General features: G+C 40.8%; 1 protein-coding gene across 1 annotated transcript in view; it reads left to right on the forward strand.

Moving 5' to 3' along the window:
• The first annotated feature begins 5,828 nt into the window (after nt 1–5,828).
• Nucleotides 5,829–23,487, forward strand: part of ABCC2 (ATP binding cassette subfamily C member 2) — an 89,854-nt gene continuing 72,195 nt past the window's right edge. Inside the window, exons 1-3 of the mRNA XM_018561567.1 lie at nt 5,829–5,899; nt 6,517–6,690; nt 9,722–9,868. Coding sequence (XP_018417069.1) covers nt 5,858–5,899; nt 6,517–6,690; nt 9,722–9,868 — 363 coding nt within the window. The 5' untranslated portion in view covers nt 5,829–5,857. The remainder of the gene's footprint in view (nt 5,900–6,516; nt 6,691–9,721; nt 9,869–23,487) is intronic.

The raw sequence follows: 23,487 nt of genomic DNA on the forward strand, positions 1-23,487 counted from the left end.
TAAAGCTCAATAAAAAAAAAAAAAAAAAGCCCAAATAAAATGTTTTGCATTACAGGTAGACTTTTGTGGAAGTGTTTTTGCTAGCTCTATATTTTTCATTGACCTTTTGCTATCAAATTTTTTACTAATGTACGCTGTCTATAAGATGCAGAGAATGGAGCCGGGTGACAGCTGGTAAGCATGCACACTTGAGTTATAGCATCATTGGTTGTCCAGAAGAAGAAGAGCAGGAGAAGATGTCAGAATACCCTCTGGAGACCTGCTATGGATTTAGTTCCACTGTAAACACTACTGTCCCATTTAAATTTGGTGTCTGTAACTGCTAGGCTGTAGACATCCCAAGCTTTGTTTATTGATCTGTGTTTCGCAGAAACTCAAGTTAATTGTCCTTCCTAGCCAAATACCATGGAGTAAGTCCAGTGGTGTAAGCAGGGAGAAGGTGATAGAATGTTTTCTCTGGGTTCTTCCCCAGATGCTCCATCTATGAAGAGTTCCTTTCTCCTCTGGGCCTCACCGGAGAGAACCAACTGGATTAGAGAGTTAGATACACTGCAACCTGAAAAAGTCTCCGCCAGGTGCTCAAGTAATGACATCCAAAACCACCGATTTTGACATCTAGGGGTTGATTTACTAACCTTATAAACACACCACGAACATGTATACACCTCTGTAGTGTGTTCCCTCCCAGCATGATCTATGGGTGGAATCTAAAAGCCCTGCATGAATTTGCAAGGTGATGTTGTGTAAATTAGCTCTATGTTGTGTTGCTTGCGTTGATGAATGCAGGAATGTAAATGCATGAGCTAACCATTTTTGTCTAAACTGTGAAGCAGCATTATATATGCATCATGTGCATGATTTTTCCATATATGGCATTATTGAAAATATGCTTTTAGAGACTTTTTGGTTGATAAATACGTTTTGCTGTGTAAAAATCACACGCACCTGGTGTGTGTGTGTGTTTAGGTTAGTAAATCACCCCCCTAGTGTCCATGCTGGCTCCACCACTGTCTTGGCAGGATCAGGAGGAAGCCGCAGCAACAAATTCAGCTCTCTGCCAATTTGCTACCCACAACCACTTCCACCTTCAGCAGAGCACAAAAGACAACTATAGATAACTGTTTGAAAAGCACTGACTTAGACAACCAGGATGCAGAAGGTTTTTTATAACCTGCCTACTCCAAGTTCCATTATGCAATGAGCTTCCCAACTTAACTCTCGTGGTAGACCATTTGCCTGTTGCCTTACTGGACTCTCTACTTGTTTAGATACACCTGTGCCCTTTCCTTTCCGCATTCCTGTTTCAGCACCTGGTAGGCTTCTGCTCCATGCACTGTATTAGAGCTGAAGCAAGCATTTCCCGTTTCCTGGGTACATTGGTACAAGGCAGGGGTAAGCAATCTTGGCACTCCAGTTGTGACATTAGAAGGTATTACAAGACTCTGACTGCCACAGGCATGACTCCCAAAGGCAGAGACATGATGGGATTTTCAGATTCACCACAGCTGGAGTGTCCGAGGTTGCCTACCCCTGGTATAAGGAGTTACTGTACTCCAGCAGGCTCTCTGCCCATCAGCTGCCAGTAGTGGGGCAAACCCAAAGACCACAACATGGAATATTGGACGACAAGAGTGAGGACTAAGTTGAATCCACACCTGGTGTTGTCCCAGCATACTGTTGGTAATACAAAGGATTTCCCAATAACTGACACATCACCTGTGTAAGTTTTGGGGTACCTGCCCTGGAGGGCCCAGGACAAATCCCCTTTTGCTTAAAACAGCCTGATCTGTGCGTCCTAATAATTTCTAGGCTTGAGGAAGAACTTTATTTCCCAGAATGTATACACAAGTTCTAAAAACTATAGAAGCTCCACAGATATGGTGGTTAAAAAGTGTAGGTATTGATCAAAGTGAAGGTTTACAACTCATGCTATTTATGAAGATGTGATAAGAGTGATAACTTTCCTTCTCTAATAATTAACAGAGGAAGGACTGGCATGTCTGTGTGCAGAATTGCATCCCCCCCTTTCTGTTTATAGAGGCAGAGAATCAAGCTCAGATCTTTCCGCTAATGGGATGACATTGCAGCTTTTCTATGATGTCATTGAAGTGCTTACTCTTCCTGCATGAACTGCGCAAATGTATTTTCAGCATTTTACTATACTATTATAACTATAACTGTCATCCCAAAATGAATTTAATCATATTAAAGCCAACCAAAGATGGCAAAGTCGTAAGCTGGCCATACACCTATAGATTATCTGCAGATTTTCTATGGTCAGATGGAAAAGGTGCAACAGATTCCTCCATCTACGCTAAACTGTGTGGATGGAGGAATCTCCCACTGGGCCAAGCTTCAGTATCTTGCTAGTCAGCCCCGCTGGCTGGCAAAATACCTGAACAATCTGATTGGATGCAGGCATTGTTCAGGTGTTTTGATAACCAGCGGGGCCGACTAGCAAGATACTGAAGCTTGGCCCAGCGGGAGATTCCTCCATCCACACAGTTTAGCGCAGATGGGGGAATCTGTTGCACTTTTTCCATCTGATCATAGAAAATCTGCAGATAGTCTATAGGTGTATGGCCAGCTTTACAGTTCATGTTAATTAGAGAGTAGCCACAGCCTGTCCCCTGCCAGCATGATGCAGAGAAGGATCTATGCTTTCTGTGTAGAAGCAGCGATCTCTCTGCAGAGGTTTGACATGCCCCCTTCTGAATCGGAGCTGGTGCTCTCTAATCAGCACAACACATCCTACCTCCTGATTGCAGAGTTCTACCTCTTATACTATGGGTGGTGTGTCAGACCTCTGCAGGGAGACCACTGCTTGCACACAAGGAGCAAGGATCCTTCTCTGCAGCATGCTGACAGGGTACAAGCTTTTCTACACTTCCTGATAATACTACAGAGAACACAGGCCAGCACTGAAATCCTGGGAGGATCAACAGTTTTTTTTGCTTTTGTAAAACAGCTTTAACAATGCTTTTGCTTTCAATTATATATTTTCCAGACCAGAAGGCACTAATAAATGCTATTACACAAGGGGATTGTCTCTGTTTGCGTGTTTGTAAACTATGCACTGATGTTAAGGATAAAATTCCGAATGCACCCCTCCGAACACACACAATCATCTTTCGCTGCCACCCAATCAGCTGCAGCTAGGGAATTCCCTACACGCAGCTGTACATGAGCAAAGGGGCGGAATGCAGTGACATCATTAACCTTTTATGGCTACATAAGGTAAATGACATCAGCATAAGTATCCTGCCTCTGTTTTTGGTGAGCTGCGGATTGGGGAATGCCCTAACCCAGAGCTGATTGGGCAGGTGGCCCATGTAGCTTCAATGTTCGGAAGAGAACAGGTTTGGACTGGGTTCAGGCTGATCCTGAGCTCATCCCCACTAATGAGATATTCCAGAACTAGAAATGTTTCTAGTAGAGGGTGACCCCGAAACCAATAAAATCGGAATGTTAACATATAAGAATACCTAGAATTTGTTATGAGGTGTGGGAATGACCTGTGTGTCCTTGGTCTTAAAGGGGAAAAAAAGTTGGAGTATGTTGTAGAATATATTGGAGTAACACGACAAATGAATCCATGGCCTATCCATACACCAGATACAATGTTCTATACCAAAATGATCACTGTTAGGAATATAAAATATTGGTGAATATTAACTTTCAGGATGTTGGAAAAAAAAATGTCCTTTTGCCATTTTCAGGAAATGTTATCAAAACAAATCTTTGTTTAGAGCCAGTTTGAACCTATAGAAGCATCTAGCCTTTAAAAAAGACAATGTTGTTAAAGACCCTTGACATGGGTCACCTATTGGCTTCCAGACACCTCTATTGTCTTTGTATAAGCCTAAGGAATTTAATCAATGTTATTCTGTAACCTTTCACTCACAAATAGAGATGCCCGAGCAGATTTCTCAGTTATTATTCCCAATAATATTTTAATATATAATATAATATTATGTGTGTGTGCATATACAGTGGTACCTCGGTTCATGAGTGCTTCTGTTTTCGAACAATTCGGTTCGCTAACAGGAAGTTCGGCAAAATTTGGCTTCCGTTCACGAACTCCGCTTCGGGTGACGAACACAACCGCAACCATTTTCCCTGCTCTGACACTTGGTCATGGCTTCCTCTAGTTGACATCACGGTCTGATCACAGTTTGATTCGGTTCACGACTAAATCGGTTCGCGACCAGAATCGCAGAACGAATTAAGTTTGTGAACCGAGGTACCACTGTGTGTATATATATATATATATACAGTATATATTACAAATAATGTAACCCTTCCCTTCACTATTTACAGCTGGCTGGTATACTTCTCTGTGTATTTTCATGGACAATACTGCCAGGAAAATACCCTGATTTACCTGTGTTTGATTCCTCCATAAACAAGTACATGAACAGACTGTATATAGAATGTCCTTAAAAATCAATTATATTTGGAGAAGCTTCCTTCATATCCATTCAAATTATATCCAATCAGGAGGCAGGCCCTCACACAGTTGTTACTAAATCTAAAAGATATTGTTTTATCGGATTGCAACGCTTATAGTCGGTCACACAATTTTTCCTGAAAATTTTACAAATTGATCAATGAGGACAATGCACACCTGGATATATGGGTTGCTACATGCTGCATTCGTAGCATTTCTGTAAAGTAAAAATACATGTATTAAGTGAAATAATGTCTCTCCATATGGAAAAATTAAAATTATGAAGAATTGTCTCCAATCCCTACGATCTAAAAAACACTACGGTAAATGAATTGGGAATTTAAAAGCACAAAATAGTTACAAGCACATTTAATAACTCTTTCAGCCAATTGGTTCATACCTATCAGCAATTGGTTCAGGGGGAGCCCAGATGCAGGGGACTTGCCAATACAAACGGTAACTCCACACCAGTAAACCTGGATAATACACGGTCTCTCATGTGGTGGCGACAACCACAGGAGCAGTCCAAAACTTCGTAGCCAAAATCGATATCCAAAGACGTAATCCGTGGGAGTAGCAGGGGTCAGGGGCAGGCAGCAAGATTCGTGGTCAGGAAGAAAGCTAGGTTCGGTACAAAGGAAATACAAGTCAACTATACGCTAGGCAATACGGGGGCAAGCTCTATAATAACCAAGCACAGAATGATGTGTGAGGTTAGTATTTGAACCTGCTTATGTCAGGGTGCGGTCATCTGTGTACTACACGGCAGCTCCACACGTCGGTCTTCATAGAACGGCGGGGAACGGAGGAGATGGGTGCCGCTGGACTCAAGGCTGCGGGCAGCAATGCAGACAAGCTTCGGCTGTCTGCGGGGACCCCCTTCCGTGGCACAAGGGTGGGTGTTACAATACCAGAAAACTGTGCCTAGTCTGCAAAAAAAATAATAAAGAGCCAATTAACTAAGAGCCGTGTAAATTAATGAATTGTTGTTACACAATCTTCCCTAGAATTAGTTTTCTTCAGTGTCATCATGAATTATGAATATGTCGATAGAATGAGCACTGTTGATGGGGAGGGTCTGGCAGTCTTCCTAATGAGCAATTAGTTAAATGATAGATATGACAGTTACTTCTTTGAACAGGATGACTAATGCAAGAGCCGCCAACTCATAGACTTCATTCTAAACTGTGAACTTCTAAACAGAGTTAACTTTTAACCCAAGTCAAGTCCAATAGGACAGTTCTGCACTGAGAACATCCCAGGGTGGTTAGGGGGGTGGTTTCTATCGTGCTGAATCATTGAGTAATAATACAGCTACTACCATAAGCCATGAGGAAAATATAACCAAACAAGGCAGGGAAATATCAGGACACAGAGAGCCTGCGACCAGCAATTCCACCTCCCACCATGTCTAAGGCTCTAGATAAATACTGCGGGTCTATCTTCTGGGTAAGTCTCTTCATTGTCCGCTAGTTCATGGTTTTATATTTTTGGACCTCTTTACAATTTGAAGGCATAGTTTCTTTCTGTTTATGGGATATATTACATAAGAGAGCCACATGTAAAATCAGATGGAAGAGTTCCCATCCCGAATTAAGATTTTCCTAACAGGAAGTGAGGAGAATCCCCCTAGCAGAGATGGCAAAAAAATATGTCAGAGGCCTCTGTCCCTACACACTCTATCCGAATCTAAAAATTCAACTTCTTGCCGAAATTGGGCTTTAGTTTTAATCTTTTTCTTATACACTTTCACATAACTATGGTTGTACGAACCAACTGTTAATTCACAGAATTAGCTCGTACATGTTCAAGAAAAGGCCAATTAATGTTCACATTGAACTCTACATTCATCTTGACATTCACATCAGAATAGAGTAAATGCATGGTATTGTGTTCACACTGTCATCTTCTGTTGTATACCCAGTATCAACTGCCAATGTACAGCACCTGGATGGTGAAGAGAAGGAATGGAATAGTTATGTGATCTCTCAGAAACTTCTAAGTCATCCAAAAAAAGGGCACACTTTTATGTATTTATCTAAATGCCTCATATCTCTTCTGCACAGAATTCCTCCTTCTTGGAGCGGCCGGATCCAGACTTTCCAGTGTGTTTCCAACAGACTGTCTTAGTGTGGATTCCTTTGATCTTCTTCTGGCTCTGCGCTCCATGGCAGCTGCTCAACTTCTGCAAACGAGGCAAAGTGAAATCCCCTATCTCTAAACTGTACCTGGCCAAGCAGGTGAGACCCAAGGCTGAACGTATTCCTCTATGTTACTTCATGGGGTTTAGATGTCTGCTGTTCAGATTTCAGTTCATGCTTCAAATAAAACCGGCATCATCTTTCCAGAAAGAGAGTATTCCTACAAGAAAATCAGGACATTCAGGAGTGTTGTGGCCAAACGAAACATTACTTGAAATGCCTGAGAAGGGTCTTATTTATCCAGGTTAATGTTACAGCTAGTAGTAATTAGTCACATTCAGCTGCACCTGTTCTGTAATTTTGAAGACATTTCTCAGAACAAATTGATTGAGATAATTACGCAGTTTATTGGTTAACACACAAAAAAATATTTTGAAGGGTCTTGGCATGACTTCCATGAGAGCAGTTGGAATCAGTTTGAGATGCATCTGAGATCTTTCAGAATTCATTGATGGGTGCATTTGACCTGCAATTGACCCCCTACTTACGTGCATTGTACACACACACACACACATTTGCATTGAAGGGGCTTGTGATGGCTACTGGAAGAGCTCCCCAGTTGTATCAGAGTTGTTCACTTTTCTGAGCCGAAAAGGTAGGCCAGGTGGATCTCAGCTCTCAGTCCCATCCACAATGGCTGGGTGTTGGTCTGGTTCGTCTGGCAGGATTCACTGCACAGTAAAGTTGTGCGGTAAATCCTTCATATTCTTGAAAAAGTAAACCTTCACCATACGGGTGATATAGCTGAAGGTTTCTAAAGATGGAAAGAGACCCAAGTTTTTTCTTTTTTTTAGTATACCCTAAATTCACCCATATTTTGGATGATATTCTTGCAGCCGCATCTCTCTATTATTTAACTGAGATGGTCTGCTACTTTTTAAAAACTAAGGTATAATTTTTTTCCTATAGTTTCTTGATATAGAGAATTCACTATTATGTGGTGGCAAACTGTTTCAGACTCTAAGGCAGCAAAGCAGTTCCAAACCATGATGTTTTCTTCCCCATGTTTCACAGTTGGGATGAAGTTTTGGTGGTAGTTCACAAAACAACACTTAGTTCTTATAAATACATTCTTCTTTTGCCTGGTGTTTTTATATGCACAATCTGCAGTAATGACAGTTTAGTGTCCACTAAAAGCAATATGTAGCTGATAGTCCTGTGCTACTACACATAATGGGTCTTCACCAGGTCACTTAAACAACATTTTATCAATCCAATGACAGAAGAATTCACATAACTTGCCTGTCTGGAGACCATACAGAAACAGGTCAAATTAGTCCACAAATTGCACATTGGCCTGTGTTTACCGTGGCATTGATAGCAGTCACCTACTGCCAACGCAATGTAGCATTCATACACTGGTCATAGTCAGTCATTGTAATGGCTTGTGCTGAGGGGCAAATGCAGCTTGATCTTTAACTAGTAATGGACTTCCTTCTGACATCTGACATCTCCATCTAAGCTGCACCAACTTGCGTCAAGCTGCTTTTATATTCCAGTGACTTTTATGGGGACAAAGCAGTTCAGATGCAAACTAAAGCCCACCCAGACTTGAACTGATTATCATGGCACAGAAATTTCTAGTAGTTACTAGGGAGAGTGGAATGCTGAAAGGTTTCATGAAAAACAGAGACTACATATAACAGGGTGAATGCTGACTTAGCAATGTGAAGCTGTGTTCACTTTCAGTACACAATCATGTGCAGGGTGATTAAAAAAAAATTTGGAAACGTTTTTGCTTTAATAAAAGAGTCGATGATCTTGCCTTTACTGGACAAAATGCTAGCAAAATGTTCACAAAAGTTTAGACAGGTGTCAGAAACTTGAAGACTAGGTGGTTAATCTTGTTGCCTTGCAGTCCTTGTTCCTGGGGCGCTATCTGCTTAAAGATTAAGGTGTGGACAACCACCTTTTGGACCTGGATCAAGGTCTTAGGCTATGGTTGGACAATCTCTGCTAAATGGGGGAACAGTGTTCATATTGTCAGATATTCAGGAAAGATCATATAAATAAATGCCTAAGCTCTAATCACATAATTGTCACAGCAGGTAGCGTGGAGCAGCAATTCGCCCAAAATGAATAGAATATATGAAGAAAATACAATCCAACCAATCTAAATGCTATTGTTTGTCTCCAGGGACCTGTGAACCTGATCCTATGTATTTCATTCACTGGAAGATTAAACCACATTGGCAACAAAATTAATCATGTAATCAGATAATGTGATATTTCCAAAATACAGTTCAACTTTAATTATTTGAAGAACCAGCTAGCTTATCTATTTCTTTGGTTTACTTCAAATATCAGTTTTTTGTGCGTGTTTAAGAAATCTGCTAATGTGTTAAAAGCCTTTTTCTTTGTTTAGTTTTTAATTATTTGTGTACATGTGGCCAGACTTTTTAGAGCCTCTTATCTTATTGCTCGTTGATTACAATGGGCATTCTTGGTTGCCAGACACTATGTGACTCGGGTTACTAATTTTGTATGTAATTTGAGTAGGGATGTTCAGATACCAAGTACCGTACTCGGTACAAGTACAAGTACAGATACTTTTCCAGCTACAAGACTAGACTAGAGAAAAATTCAAAAGTTAGGAGGCAGCTGTCATTTGTAAGGAGCACACGGAGCTCCTGGGATTTGTATATCCCCATTTTAATGCATTCTTTTTTAAAATAAATATATATAAGGGATGCACCGATACCATTTTTCCAAGTACAAGTACTGATACTAGTCCAAGTCCTCAAAGATACAGGTACTGATACATTTGTGTTTCGTGTCATGTGACAGTTTTTCTAAAACAATACAGACCAATGATTTCAGGACAGTGGTTGAGCGCCAGAGCCCAGTCCCAGCTGCAACCACTGCAACCCTGGTAGTTCTCGTGAAAATGCCAAGTATCGGCACTGGTATCTGAACTGGTATCGGTGCATCCCTAGATTTGATAAATAGCTGACATGTACTCTATAGATATAAAGGTGTCATTAAATTCCTGTTAAAGTCTGAAATATAATGACACCTCCTTCTTTTAAGGTTTCTATCTGACAATGATTCTCTTGTTTCCTTCTTGCAGTTTGTGACCTTGTTGCTGTTCTTCACATCTGTTGCTGGAATAGGGATCACAGTCTCAGAGCACATAACGGAACAAGCTAGCACTTACCCTGACAAAATTGTCCCTGCCGTCCTGTATATTAATCCTCCCATCCACGCTGTGACATGGGTAAGAACATTCCCGCATGCAGATCTAGACCAACCTTTCTCAACCTGGGTGCCTTCTGGGTACCTTGACATTCCCTCACAGATTCATGCCTTTCCCTGGTGCAGGCAAACTTCCAATGTGAAGAGGGCTCCTGATGGAAAGGGGGGCTTCTCATATGGAGAGGGGTCTTGATGTGAAGGGAGGAGGGAGCTTCTGCGGTAAAGAGAGCTCTAAATCTGAAGGGGAGGGGCTTCTAATTTGAGAGTGGGGACTTTGATGAGAAAGGGGTCTGCATCTGATGTGAAGTGGGCTCCTCATGTGAAGGAGGAACCCTATTTTGTGTGTTTTTGCATGGGGTCCCCCCTGGTATAGATTTTGGAGGGACTACACGTGTTTTTTACATTCATGTATTTTACATTTTAGACTGGGGTGCCTCAAGATTTTCCATACTTTTAAAGAGTGCCATGAGTGAAAAAAGGTTGTGAAATGCTGATCGAGTCAGATCTTTCTATATAATATCATCCATTTTAGCTGACAAGGCAAGCTACCTGTCTGGACCTAAGTTCTTCATATGAGGCCCCAGAATCTTCCCCAGCCAGACTGTAGGTGTAATTTATAGAACAGATACTGTATATTATGTGTTATCTGTATACTATTTAACAGACCAAAGGGGGGCAAATAAAAGTTCATTTTAGGGCTTGCCTACATTAATGATAATAATTAACGATCAGAGTGGTCACTTTAAAAAGCTGTGTCTATAATCTTTAAATGTTAGGTATTACAATGACCAAGAGAATTGTAATAATGACTCCTAGCAGTGTTAGCTAATTGTAATTGTATATTCTCTCATCCTATCAGATCATGGTGTTATTAGTTCATTACAGCCGGCGGTATTGTATCAGGAAGGATTCCGGAACCCTGTTCCTCTTCTGGACTCTGTCCATTGTTTGTGGCATTTTTACATTCCAATCTTTAATCCGAACTGCACTCAAGGTAAGATCATCAATGTGCATTCAGCAAGTATACCCAGTGTCTTAACTATGTGTGATGGGGCCCCATGGAAAAATCATTAAGGGGCCCATGTGCCTCTCTAATCTGCATTTCAAGGGCAATAGCTATAGTAATACAGAATTTTTCCATTCCAATCTTTAATCCGAACTGCACTCAAGGTTAAGATCTTACTACATCAATGTGCAATCAGCAAATATACCCAGTGTCTTAACTATCTGTGATGGGGTCTCATGGAAAAAATCATTAAGGAGGGCCCCTCTGCCTCTCTAGTCTGCATTTCAAAGGCAATAGCTATAGTGATAAAGAATACCAATTGCTATTATAGCAATCACATAGAGGTTCCCAAACTATATTTTATTCAGATATACTTGCCAAATGATATTGTTATCTACATAAATCACTATGCAGCCAGAAAGAATTGAGCCCAATAGCAGTGCCATTGTGTGCTATGACTCAGGTTCCACCTTTGAGTATACCACTGCAACAGTTCCACCTTGCGACCCCATGACATGGTGGCCCTCATTGGTCAAAGTACCTGAAGGAAAAGCCAATCATGTTGCCTATAACAACTAACTAATTTTTTTCTATTCAGATCAGTATGAGCTCTATGGGCTTTTTTCCCCACCAAGTTATTGCATCGGAGTTATCAATATTGCCTCGGAGTCATCATTCTGTCTTTGTGTTTTGTTCTCAGGAGGTGATTCCTGACCTGCCTCGCTTCTGTTTGTTTTTCATCTCATTTGGCCTCCAAGTTATCATAATAATCATCTCATCCATCTCAGAGGATAGTGATCTCACAAAGAAGGTATTAAAAGCCTTGTCTATCCTTTTCCCTAACCCTGAAATCCAGTTGTGCACGCAGGCTGTGCTGAATTAAATGGTGTTGTCAGTCTCACAGAGGGAGCATGCCCATTGGAAGGAAGCACTGCAATGACCTCATCATTCTGTACTGCTCATTAATTGTCCAGTGAGTAGTGACCAGGGGTGGGGCCATGACACTACTGTGTTACATAAACTGTGTATTTAGCTGATTGGCTGCAGTTAAACGTTAAGGCACAGTTTATTTTTTTCATTAAAAATATGATCTTGACCACATGGATCCTTATGCAAAAATGTGTCCTTTCTATAGACGCTCCCTAAAGCTTTAGCAAAGTCAATGTCCAGTTAGGATTTAGATCTACTTGTATCACTTCTTTTATTACTAAATGTTTGTAGAGCTTTATTCAGGTTATGCTTATTATTCAGTATTCACTTATCTTCACCTTGCCATATAAAATTAACAATTTCTTCTTATCTACAGAATCCGGAGTTGACTGCATCTTTTCTAAGCAGGATCACCTTCAACTTTTATAACAGGTGAGTATTTCCTCTTCAGGTTCAGTGTTATAGCATTTTTCGTTCATCTTTTCTTGCTAACAAAAATTAGAAATATCAACCAATCAGTGCCTTTGGTTATAGATTAGCTATGAATGCTTAGGATTGCTGCACAATGACAGATTAAATCACATGCAGTATACGCTTGGGGTAATCGTTAAGAGACTAACTCCATAATAATGCCCTTGGTTTTGAATTGGGATGTCTAAAGAGCTCATAAAGGTGTGATGGTCAGGTGTCCACAAACTTTGCTCAGTGTTTACTTGAGAACCGGTAATGCACTTTTCCATTTTTTGATTTTTGTATCTTGTGTAATAACAAAATTCCCTCGATTGGGTGTAGGTTCCCATTATATAATATGTAAGAAGTACGCTTAATCAATTAGAATTAGGGTGCCATGTCCACTTCTGTTCCTTCAAGAACATATTCCCAGCTGTACTAATACCAGTTTTTATTTTGGCTTGTAGGATTGTTTTCACAGGATATAAGCGGCCACTAGAAACAGAAGATCTCTGGGAATTAAACAAACAGGATCAGACTAAATTAATTTATGAATCTTTTGACAAGCAAATGAAGAGAGAAGTCACTAAAGCCAAGAAGGAGCTGGAGAAACGTAGAAACAAGAGAAAGCAGAAAGGCAACAGCTTTGAAATGAACGGCCTAAGCAAGGCACAAAGTCAGGATGTGCTTGTGGTGAGTTGTTCTTTTGTCACACACTTCCTATGGGTATTGCCTAATGGGTCAGTCCACCCAAAAGTGATACTTTGGTTAGAAGTTGAGCTTCCCTAGCTGAAGTGTCTTGGATACTCCAATGGGCTTTTGATGTTCCCACTCACCTTTATCTGTTTTGGCATTTCCTGCTGCATTCTGCATAGAATAAAATAAATTAGAAATCCATCAAGAAGACTGGGAATGGGCAGAGCAGGTACACAGATTCGGAAACTCATTGCAGAGCTCTCAATAATAGAGTCCCTGAGAGATATAAGACATTGTTAGGTGGTTTACGTCTAGAGGATGTATCACACCCTAAACAACAGTTTTGGGTGGGCTAACCCTGTAAATGTAAATTGGCTGCATGTGCAATATGGCAGTGACAGGTATTCACTTGCTCTATAAATGTGAAATACCAGCTCCAGGTACCAAGCAGAAGCATTCAGATAACTGCTAATGCAGTCTAAGTAACAGAAAGTACTTTAGAGACAGAAGGCCAAGTCAACCTTAAAGTGTATCTAAATACAAAACCCTTTTTTTTTTTAAATGATGAGGGGTTAGAACCTCTCTCTGTGCCCTCATTAAGGAGACTGACCTTCTCTGTTTGTCTTGGTGACCATCGTCAACAGGATTGAAAATGATGGGAAATGGAAAGAAAATCTAATTTGTTACCGGATAAGGAATGAGGTAAATCTTCTAATGGGAACACAAGTTCCAGTGTCTAGAATATGATTTACCTTACTTTGGGGTGATTTCATCTCACTTTTCTATGTGTGCTTTCTAGTGGGATGGGAAAGAACGCCTGGCATTTGTTTTAATTCCATTCCATACACTTTTCAAAATGGAAAAAATTATAAAATAGATATACTTCATGTTTGAACAGGAATCTGGCAAAATATGAGATGTGGGTGGCCAGCCTAAGATTGAAGACTTGGTGTCCTCAGACTGGCAGGTTATCAGCAAGCAGATGATCTTGCAAGGCAGACTGGCCACATGCAGTGTCGAGAAACAAAACAATCACCCTGAGAAAGTAGTATACATGATAACTAATCAAGATTACGGTTTATTTCCAGGAAGAAAAGAAAAAAGGGAAAAAGAAGAAAGAATCTATAGATGGAACCGCAAAAGATTACCCCAAGTCCTGGCTCTATAAGACCCTCATTAAGACTTTTTCCGGTGTCCTTCTTCAGTCGGCATTCTTCAAACTTGTACATGACCTTCTAGTCTTTGTCAGCCCCCAGATCTTGAAGTAAGGTTTTTCTTTGCATCTAAATTCTTCTGTTGCCCCCCGAAAGGTCCTGGCTGGAACAGATCTCTCGTGACCTCCATAAGCTGTGCTCTCATAGCTGCCCATTAGTGCTATCTGTTGAGGTTCTAATTTGTGGTTTACAACTGAAGAACCCACAAATTTGAGCCTAGCAGGTACTTTATGTGAAACAGTAATTTAAACATGAACAAACTGGCTGTGTATGTAAAAATCCCACCAACATGGTAAATTATATATTGGACATTTTACATGACCATGATGTGCAGTCTATTGTTCTATGCTAGGCTAAAGGAGGTTTAAAGCTGAACTCCATTAATCAAACTGAGCTGAGTGACAATATGAAGCACGGTCTTCAGGTTGGTGATGTTCAGACCAGTACAATATGAAGTCTTACCTGAAATGTCTTAGATTTGGTGGCCAGCACAGTAAGATCACCACCCATGTTTTTAACCTCTACAGCAGTAGCAACACAGCTTGGTCAGCACATGCACATTCAGCAAAGTCTGATTGGCTCCTAGAGCTAGCTTGGCAGTCCAAAATCTAAAAGAGAAAATGTCCCAGATAAGAGGAATGGGAGATTTGGCAGCAATAGTTTCATAGCAGGTTAGAGTTTAGTTCTGAATAAAATCTATTTAAGTCAGGTGGTGAGAGAGAGATGTGTAAAGCCAAGGTTATGTGCATCATGATAGATAAGATGGGTTTTGCATGTGTTTAGAGAGTACTTGATGGCAAGTAGAAGAGAGTTCCAGCGGTATAAAGCAGCATTAAAGAAGTGTACAAGGGAAAAGGGTAACAAAATGGGAGAAAAAGCTCTCCGAACAGAGTGAAGGTTTCAGATGTTCGCATATCTAGAGAAAGAAAGTGCCAATTTGTGAAGCACTTTATGAGTTTACATAATGGGATTATGGCGTGTTTTTGTGTGACGTCAGTGGTTCCCATAGCTATTGGCTACACCTCTGCCTCGTACACATGTATAGAATCTCACATGAACCAATCACTAATTAGGGGTACACTTTGCTTTGTGTTACTGTATATCATTGGTTTTAGCCTTATTTCCTTATTCCTTATTGCTGCTGCTTTTCAGGGCGATGGTCTCATTCACCTCAAACCCAGCGGAATACCAGTGGAAGGGGTTTTTCTATGCCATCTTGCTCTTTGTAACAGCAGTAGTCCAGTCCATCTGTCTCCAGCAGTACTTCCACGGCTGTTTTGTTCTGGGGTTGCGGGTCCGGACAGCATTGATGGATGCTGTATACAAGAAAGTGAGTACTGTCTCAGAGTCATCGAAGAGCTTGTACATATACATGATGGTTTGAGTCTTCTTTACACTGACTCCTAGAGGCAAGGTCTTCAGTAATTTGCTGCCTGCAGATCATTAACTTCAGCTGTATGAGAGAAGAAGTCCTGTTGCATGGTTCTATTAAATTAGTTGTAACGTGCCAGCATATCCTCTCCTGTTATAACATCAGCATTGTAATAGGAATACATTCTAAAGATGTTTTTGATAAAGCAATTAAAGCTTACTTGGAAAAATCCCTTTTTCTGCTTTGTCAGCCCATAACTTTCAACATCTTCCCGGATTCCCAGTGTGCTTTGCATCTGTTTACCTTATCACTAAAATAGTCATATTTTAGCTGGTTTAGACTCCCTCTGGTTATCTATGGGGTGATATTTTCAGGTCACCTTCTGGTCACAGCCTAAGGCTGGGATCTGTGTAAATCAGAGGCGCTGATTACCGTCTGAAACTGAGAAACCAGTTAGTGCTACTGCCTCGCACAGATCCCACCATGCACTGTGGCTATGATCAGAAAGCATTGATCCCTGCTAACTGAAGGAAGCCTGAACCTGCTAAACATTTCAATGGTCTTCATATTGATTTTGATTAGGGGCCATCAGGTTTAGGGTTAAGGGTAGGTTAGGACCAGTGTAAGCTTTTTGTTCCCTGGGGGAGATGTTTCTCCTTCCTATTCCAGTGCGGATGTGTGGGTGATAAATCATCAGTCAATCGGGTCCAACAAGATTCACTAGTAATACACTTGTGCAGAGTATGCATAGAAACAAAGGTATACTGGTGCTTAAAAAATAATCTGGAGACCTTCACACATGAGGATTTTCTTGACAACTCAAGACACATCCAAAAAGGTCACTTCTTATCCAAAGTGACATCTAGCAGCATCTAAAAAAATAAATAGAACATGTCTACAAAAGTGGTGAAAATGTATCTGAGTTACCATTAGAATGGGATAACAGGTGGCCTCCAGGATGTCTTTAGTCATCCTGAAAAGAATCTAGTCACAGAGCTTATCTAGATAAGAACCTATCAGGAGATTCTACAGGTGAAACTCGAATAATTAGAATATCGTGCAAAGTTAATTTATTTCACTAATGCAACTTAAAAGGTGAAACTAATATATGAGATAGACTCATTACATGCAAAGCAAGATAATTCAAGCCGTGATTTGTCATCATTGTGATGATTATGGCTTACAGCTCATGAAAACCCCAAGAACCCCAAATCCACAACCTCAAAAAAGTAGATTATTACATGCAATCAATAAAACAAGGATTGTACATAGAACAATATCGGACATCTGAAAAGTACAAGCATGCATATGTACTCAGTACTTGGTTTGGGCCCCTTTTGCAGCACTTACTGCAATTACTTTTGCACGATATTCTAATTATTCGAGTTTCACCTGTATAAGAAGGTAGGTTTTGAGTGCATAATAAACAACACAAGGTTATCGATTTAGAAGCAATTATGGTTGGACTTCCACTTTCCAGTTGGAGTTAATTTTTGATATACCTTTTGTTTTCGCATTTTACCTTTGCAGGCTTTGACGGTTTCTAATGCCGTCCGGAAAGAGTCAACTGTTGGGGAGACAGTCAACCTCATGTCTGCGGATGCTCAGAAGTTCATGGACCTGACAAACTTCATCCATCTCATCTGGTCATCCCCAATGCAGATTGTTCTATCGCTTGTCTTTCTATGGGCAGAACTTGGGCCCGCAGTTCTGGCTGGCCTAGGGGTGATGATCCTGCTAATCCCCATCAATGCTGTGCTGGCCACCAAATCTGAGAAACTTCAGGTAGGACTTCATATTGTACTTCTCAAAGTGCCACCAACCTGAAGACCATGCTTCATAGTGACAGTCAGCACAAGTTGATTCAAGGCCAATATTCTACTGGATTGTTAGTCATGTTTTTCCTACTAGCCAAGCCAATTTCCAATTTGAAGGTAGCATGGCCAATTACGTCAAATAAAGGAGAAGAAATGGAACACCAAAACATCAGTAAATTTGTGCATGTTTAAACAATCTGTTTTATTCCTAAAGGAAATGTGCAGACACATTTCGGGGGTCTAGAAGGCCCTTTCATCAGAGCTACAAACAGATCATAACATAAACCTGATGTAGGGGACTTTCTAGAGCTGACATATTTCTAATGAATAAAGTGGATTGTTATAATAGCCAACAGTTTTTGGGCTATTTTTGACGTTCCATATCTTCTCCTATACCCAGGTTTCTGAAGTGTCTTACTGGTACCTGTGGATTGAGTCCACCGCTGCCCTCCAGTATGTTAGCTGCCATTTATTTACCAAGCAGGTTTAATACAAAGGCATTTAAGAGATGCATTTTGTGTGCCTCTGTAATGTTAAAACCTTTGCAAGTTTATTTTTGTAAATGGTGCTTTATGAATACATTGGGTCCATCCCCCCATCCAAAACTGCAGAATACATTTGCTGTTTCTTTTCTATGTGTTTCCTAAAAGCTATGGTTGGTAACATTTAGCATGAGATGTGTGTAGATCGGCGTTTCTTAACCTTTTTTCAGTCATGGCTCCCTTTAAAAGTATTTAAAATCTTGAGACACCCCAGTCTAAAATGTAAAAAGCAATATGTGGCCCCTCCAAAATCCATACCAGACACTTATCCCAGACAGGGGTCCAGTATGAATTTTAAGAGGGAACCCCACATAATAAATAATCTCTGAATAGGTCCCCCCTCCATGGATTAGCATAATTAGTTGCTATGATGCTAATCACCAGCCTGCATGCACCATGGAAAGGCATAATGCTGTGTGCCGATTTTGAAGCAACCCCGAGGAAACCAGAAGGCACCCTGGTTGAGAAAGGGTGTTCTAATCTAGATGATCTTGAGTATTGATATGCAGGATACCATAAGGACACTTAAAAAATACAGCTGTTCTAGTTCTTGAAAGGCAGGGATCCTATGTGCTCTATGATGTACACGCTTTGGTTGATATGGAGCAGCCTTTCTCAACCTAGGTTATGGGGAATCCTAGGGTTCCTCCAGAGGTTGTCAGGGGTTCCTTGAGCAATTTTGGCCTCTCAGTAAAGTAATCACTGACACTAGTGATATTTTAGCTATCTGTAAGGGAGGCATTATTCCCCGTAAGATGCTTTCTTTCCACTGGATGTGTATTGGGGCCATTCTCCCATTGACCATCAGTGTAAGGAGGCCATTCTTCCAATGACCACCAATGTAGAAGGATCCATCTTCACTGACTATCAATGTAAGAGTTCCCTTCTTCCACTGACCACCAGTCTTAAAGGCCCCTCTCCACTGACCACCAATCTTAAAGGCCCCTCTCCACTGACCACCAATTTAGGATAGACCTTCTTCCACTGACCACCAATTTAAGATGGATCTTCTTCCACTGACCACCAATTTAAGATAGACCTTATTCCACTGACCACCAATTTAAGATGGACCTTTTTCCACTGACCACCAATCTAAGGAAGCCCTTCTCTATTGAACACCAATGTAAAAGGGCACTACATTGACCCACACACCACCATTCTGGGGAAACACTGGAATTTTAATTGTGTTTATCTTATGATATCATGCAACCCAGGGTGTCAAATGTGCTAATTACATCACATTTCTTACTGTTTTATCACTACATACTGATCATGCTAATGCTGTACATATAGAGATTATTATTATTATATAGGATTTATATAGCGCCAACAGTTTGCTCAGTGCTTTACAATATAAGGATATAACATCACAGTCACAATACAATTCAAGACAAGATGGTAAGGGGGGCCCTGCCTGTGAGGGCTTACAATCTAAAAGGGAGGGGCAAGTGATACATGAGGTGGTAGCTGTGTGGGAATGAATTGTTTATTATTGAATTATATTATTAGCATGGGTTCTCCGAGACCTGAAAGTTATTCCAAGAATTCTTAATTGCTAAAAAGCCCAAGAAAGGCTGATATAGAGTAACAACATAGACACCTGAATCCTCACACGCCTATCATTTAACTGCTAAGCAATTCAAGAGGGCATTTGGTATAATTTGTCACTACTAGAATATTCCTTCTTCTGTTTTATAGACAAAAAACATGGAGAACAAAGATACCCGTTTAAAAATAATGAATGAAATTCTCAATGGAATTAAGGTAAGTGTGAAACAAAATGGAGTCTTACAATACTGTCATTAAGGCGACCAATCTACTGTCAACGTTAATATTGGAAGAGATAGCAGTGAACTAGTGTTTATTACCTGCCTGGGCTTTGTTATACTTGTACCATCTATGGAATAATCCGCTGTCCACTATAATTTTGGTTGTCAACTTGTCCCAATGGAGGAACAGTAGACTCACAACTCCTTTTTACCTACTCTAATGCTCTCTATACTATTTTAGGGTCTTGACTTTAATTAAATAACACTATAACTATGGAACCTTTGCCAACATGTGTTGTGTTATATTATGTGCCTTGTGTTGTAGATCTTGAAGCTGTATGCCTGGGAGCCATCATTTGAAAAGCAGGTTCAGGTTATCCGTGAAAAGGAACTGAAGAACATGTTACACTTCGCCTACCTCTTCTCAGTGTCACTGTTTGTCTTCTCCTGCGCTCCTTTCCTGGTAAGATAGGGATGATTTTGCATCCAACATACACAAGTGTGAACTGGCATCTGACTCACAGGGCTGTATTTACCATCATGACGCATATGGACCAGTGTCCTAGAGTACCAGGGGCAGCATCAAGCCTCAACCCTTACAAACCTTTTACTTAAAGAAGGCAGTGCAGGAGATGTTGATAGGAGTCAGAAGGCTCATGAACAAGAATCTATCTCTCCTGTTTCATATTTGGTGCTCTGTACCGCTGGGACTATATCCCAGCTGTTTCGCCGGGCAAAACCTTTACACATCAGCCCTATAAAGTGTGTGGATGGCTATTATCTATTATCTGTTCTTGGTTTCCTATTTTGGGTGTAATAATTGGAAAGAAAGCCCAGTATGTTCTGTAATGTTTAGAACAATCTCGTTTGCAAAGCTACAAATTAGTCAATATGGCCCATGCATTTTCATCCATCAATGAAACCTTCAACCATACATGAACCACAATGGAAACCGGGGCTCACCTTTGGGAATTTGGATTTAAAATGATGGGAATTTGCATTGTTTTGGATGAAAACCTATGGATTTGTAACTGTCGGTACAGGGACCTTTGAAACTCACAAAAAAAGAGAACCAAGTACACACTTGGTTATTATGAAGGTTTGTTGCCAGTTTGTATCCTCAACTGGAACATACACTATAGTGACAATGTCTTGGAGTCTTCATTTGCAGTTTAAGGAAATGGTTAGGGATGTGCACAGACTAGTTAGATACGAGAATACTCAGCAGTGAATATTACTTATATAAAGATGATTTCCTCTTCCCACAGGTGTCAGTTGCCAGTTTTGCTGTCTACGTTGTGGTGGATCCAAATAATGTCCTGAATGCAGAAAGGGCTTTTACCTCCATCTCACTCTATAATGTCCTGAGCTTTCCTCTCGCCATGTTGCCCATGCTCATCTCCAGCATGGTGCAGGTAAGATAGGTATACAGTGTCACAGAGAATAAAGGTCAATGAAGGGAAACAGCCATTCCAAATGCACAGAGAATGTTGGCAGAGTAGGTCAGAAAATATTGGCTAACACCTAACTGGAAACTAAAGATTAACACCAAATTGTTTTCCATAGGTATATTTTTTGTTTCTCATGTTAGCTGTATATTTCTTACACATTTATAAAGCACTCATTCTGACACTTACCAAACATTTACTGCAGGTGAATCTTCCTGTGATTTTTAATGACAGTGATTGATTTACCACCAGTGAATGTTGGATGAAAGTCACATTCACTGCTTTATAAATTTCAACTTACTTCATACCAGCATAGAGATCTAAGATCTTAGAACTGGGACTGTAAAGATTCAGCACAGGATAATTTTGGCTTTACAAATGAAAAGCCCATTATAAGATAAAATAACAAAACTAGCTTTTGATTTAATATTGATCTTGAGGGCCTGTTCACACCTGGGCCATGCATTAATAACATGGTTTGGTGCAATTAACACATGATACCATGCAACACACCTAACATGTTAACAGTGCAGGAGGTGTGTCGCATTGCCATTCATTTGAATGGCACCCCAAACTCACCAACTGCCCACAATGCGATTGACTTCATCGCAACGTGTAGTGCAGCAATACCATGGGGTATGCACGGCCATGGTGTTAATGGAACCTTAATCCAGAGGTTTTTTTTACAAAAACTGGTAAATCTGGTAGATCTGGTAAATCTGTGGGAGGAGTTCGGACCACCTGTGGGAGAGGTTTGGACTTTGGAGCACCTGTGAAAGGAGTCTGGCGCATCTGTGGGAGGGGTCTGGAACAAATGTGGGAGGGGCCCGACTGCCTGTAACAAAATACAGGAACTCCTGGAGGGAACCCACACAAATGGAGGGAGAAGACTGGGTGAAGATAGTGTTACAGGTGGAACTGAGTCTGGGATCACAAGGCGCCTTGGCTATTTACAAGTTGCTTTATAAAGAATCAGGTATTAGGTAGGAAATCACCCTGATTACAATAATGGCTCTGATCTTACAGACAAATGTTTCCTGTGCCCGGCTGGAAAAATACCTGGGAGGAGATGACTTGGACGACTCTGCTATTCACAATGACCCCACTGTTGGTAAGTGACCACCCAAGTTATGGCTTTCAATATTCTGATGTACATAGGGATGAGATATGTAAAGTCTACATAAGCTAATAGATAGTGAGATTGTGTTAGGTTGAGCATACAATAAGAGATTTGGGCTTTGCTTGCCGTATTGAGGAAATGGGGTTCATGGTTTCTTTACACAATTGTTTCATCGCTGGCCTGAATATAGTCATTTCTCATCTATAGATGCAGCTATTTGGTTCTCAGATGCCACGTTTACCTGGGAGCCAGACACACCCCCAGCAGTGAAAAAGTAAGATGGCATTTATCATGTTCTTTCACAGTGGTTTGTTGTTTGGAAGTATAACCTTGTAGCACTGGGGTCAGTTGCTCTATTGTCTCCATTCCCATTACCTGAATGTAGTTTGTATATATTCTTCCCTGATTCTCTTATAATCTTCTTTGATGTTTCTAGTATATAGATGTTCTTAAGGTTACAGGACCACATAATGTCTAGAATTCTTCTATCCACATGTACAGTATAATTCTGACTGGCTGTATTGTCCTGTCTGTGCAGTGTTAACCTGGACGTTAAAGAAGGTCATCTAATTGCTGTAGTTGGTGGTGTTGGCTCAGGAAAGTCCTCCTTGATTTCTGCAATGCTTGGAGAAATGGACCACGTCAATGGACACATCAATATCAAGGTAGTAATGACTCAGAGCATTATATACGTAGTCATTGCTGACTTTGCCTTTTGAGGATGTTAGTTCTCTGGCTATGAATGGTACCGATGCTTTCTGAATCAATGATCTGGAACAAACCTAGAGATATGGTCTGTCACAGACATATTAAAGACCAACTTCGGCAAACTACAGCAAAAATCAGGTCCCTAAAACCTGTAGAGAGAAAAACTTCACCTTTTACTGCAATACTAACCTTCAACCAAGCACTGTCCCCCTCAAACACTCAGTTCCATCCAGCAATGCTCCTCCTTTCTGGTACTCCTTCCTCAATCGGTGACCTGGTGTCAGAGTCTAGATGGAACAGTGACTTCACACCCTCTGTCATGTGCTCATGTATCATGGGAGGTGGTCACATGCATGGACGCACTGGGTAATTTGCCCTGGCTGCAACAAGGGACGGAGTAGTGGCCAGGACACTATCTGCATGGAGTTTGCATGTTCTCTCTGTGCTTACGTGGCTCTCTTCTGACCCTCTAAAGACATGCTGGTAGGTTAAGTAATAGCTCCTGGCTAATGTAGCCCAATATGTGCATGCATGAATGCATATGAGATGGGGACCTTAGATTGTAAGCT

Source organism: Nanorana parkeri, unplaced genomic scaffold, assembly GCF_000935625.1.
Source record: "Nanorana parkeri isolate BGI_ZX_2015 unplaced genomic scaffold, ASM93562v1 scaffold2, whole genome shotgun sequence".
Classification (NCBI taxonomy): Eukaryota; Metazoa; Chordata; class Amphibia; order Anura; family Dicroglossidae; genus Nanorana; species Nanorana parkeri.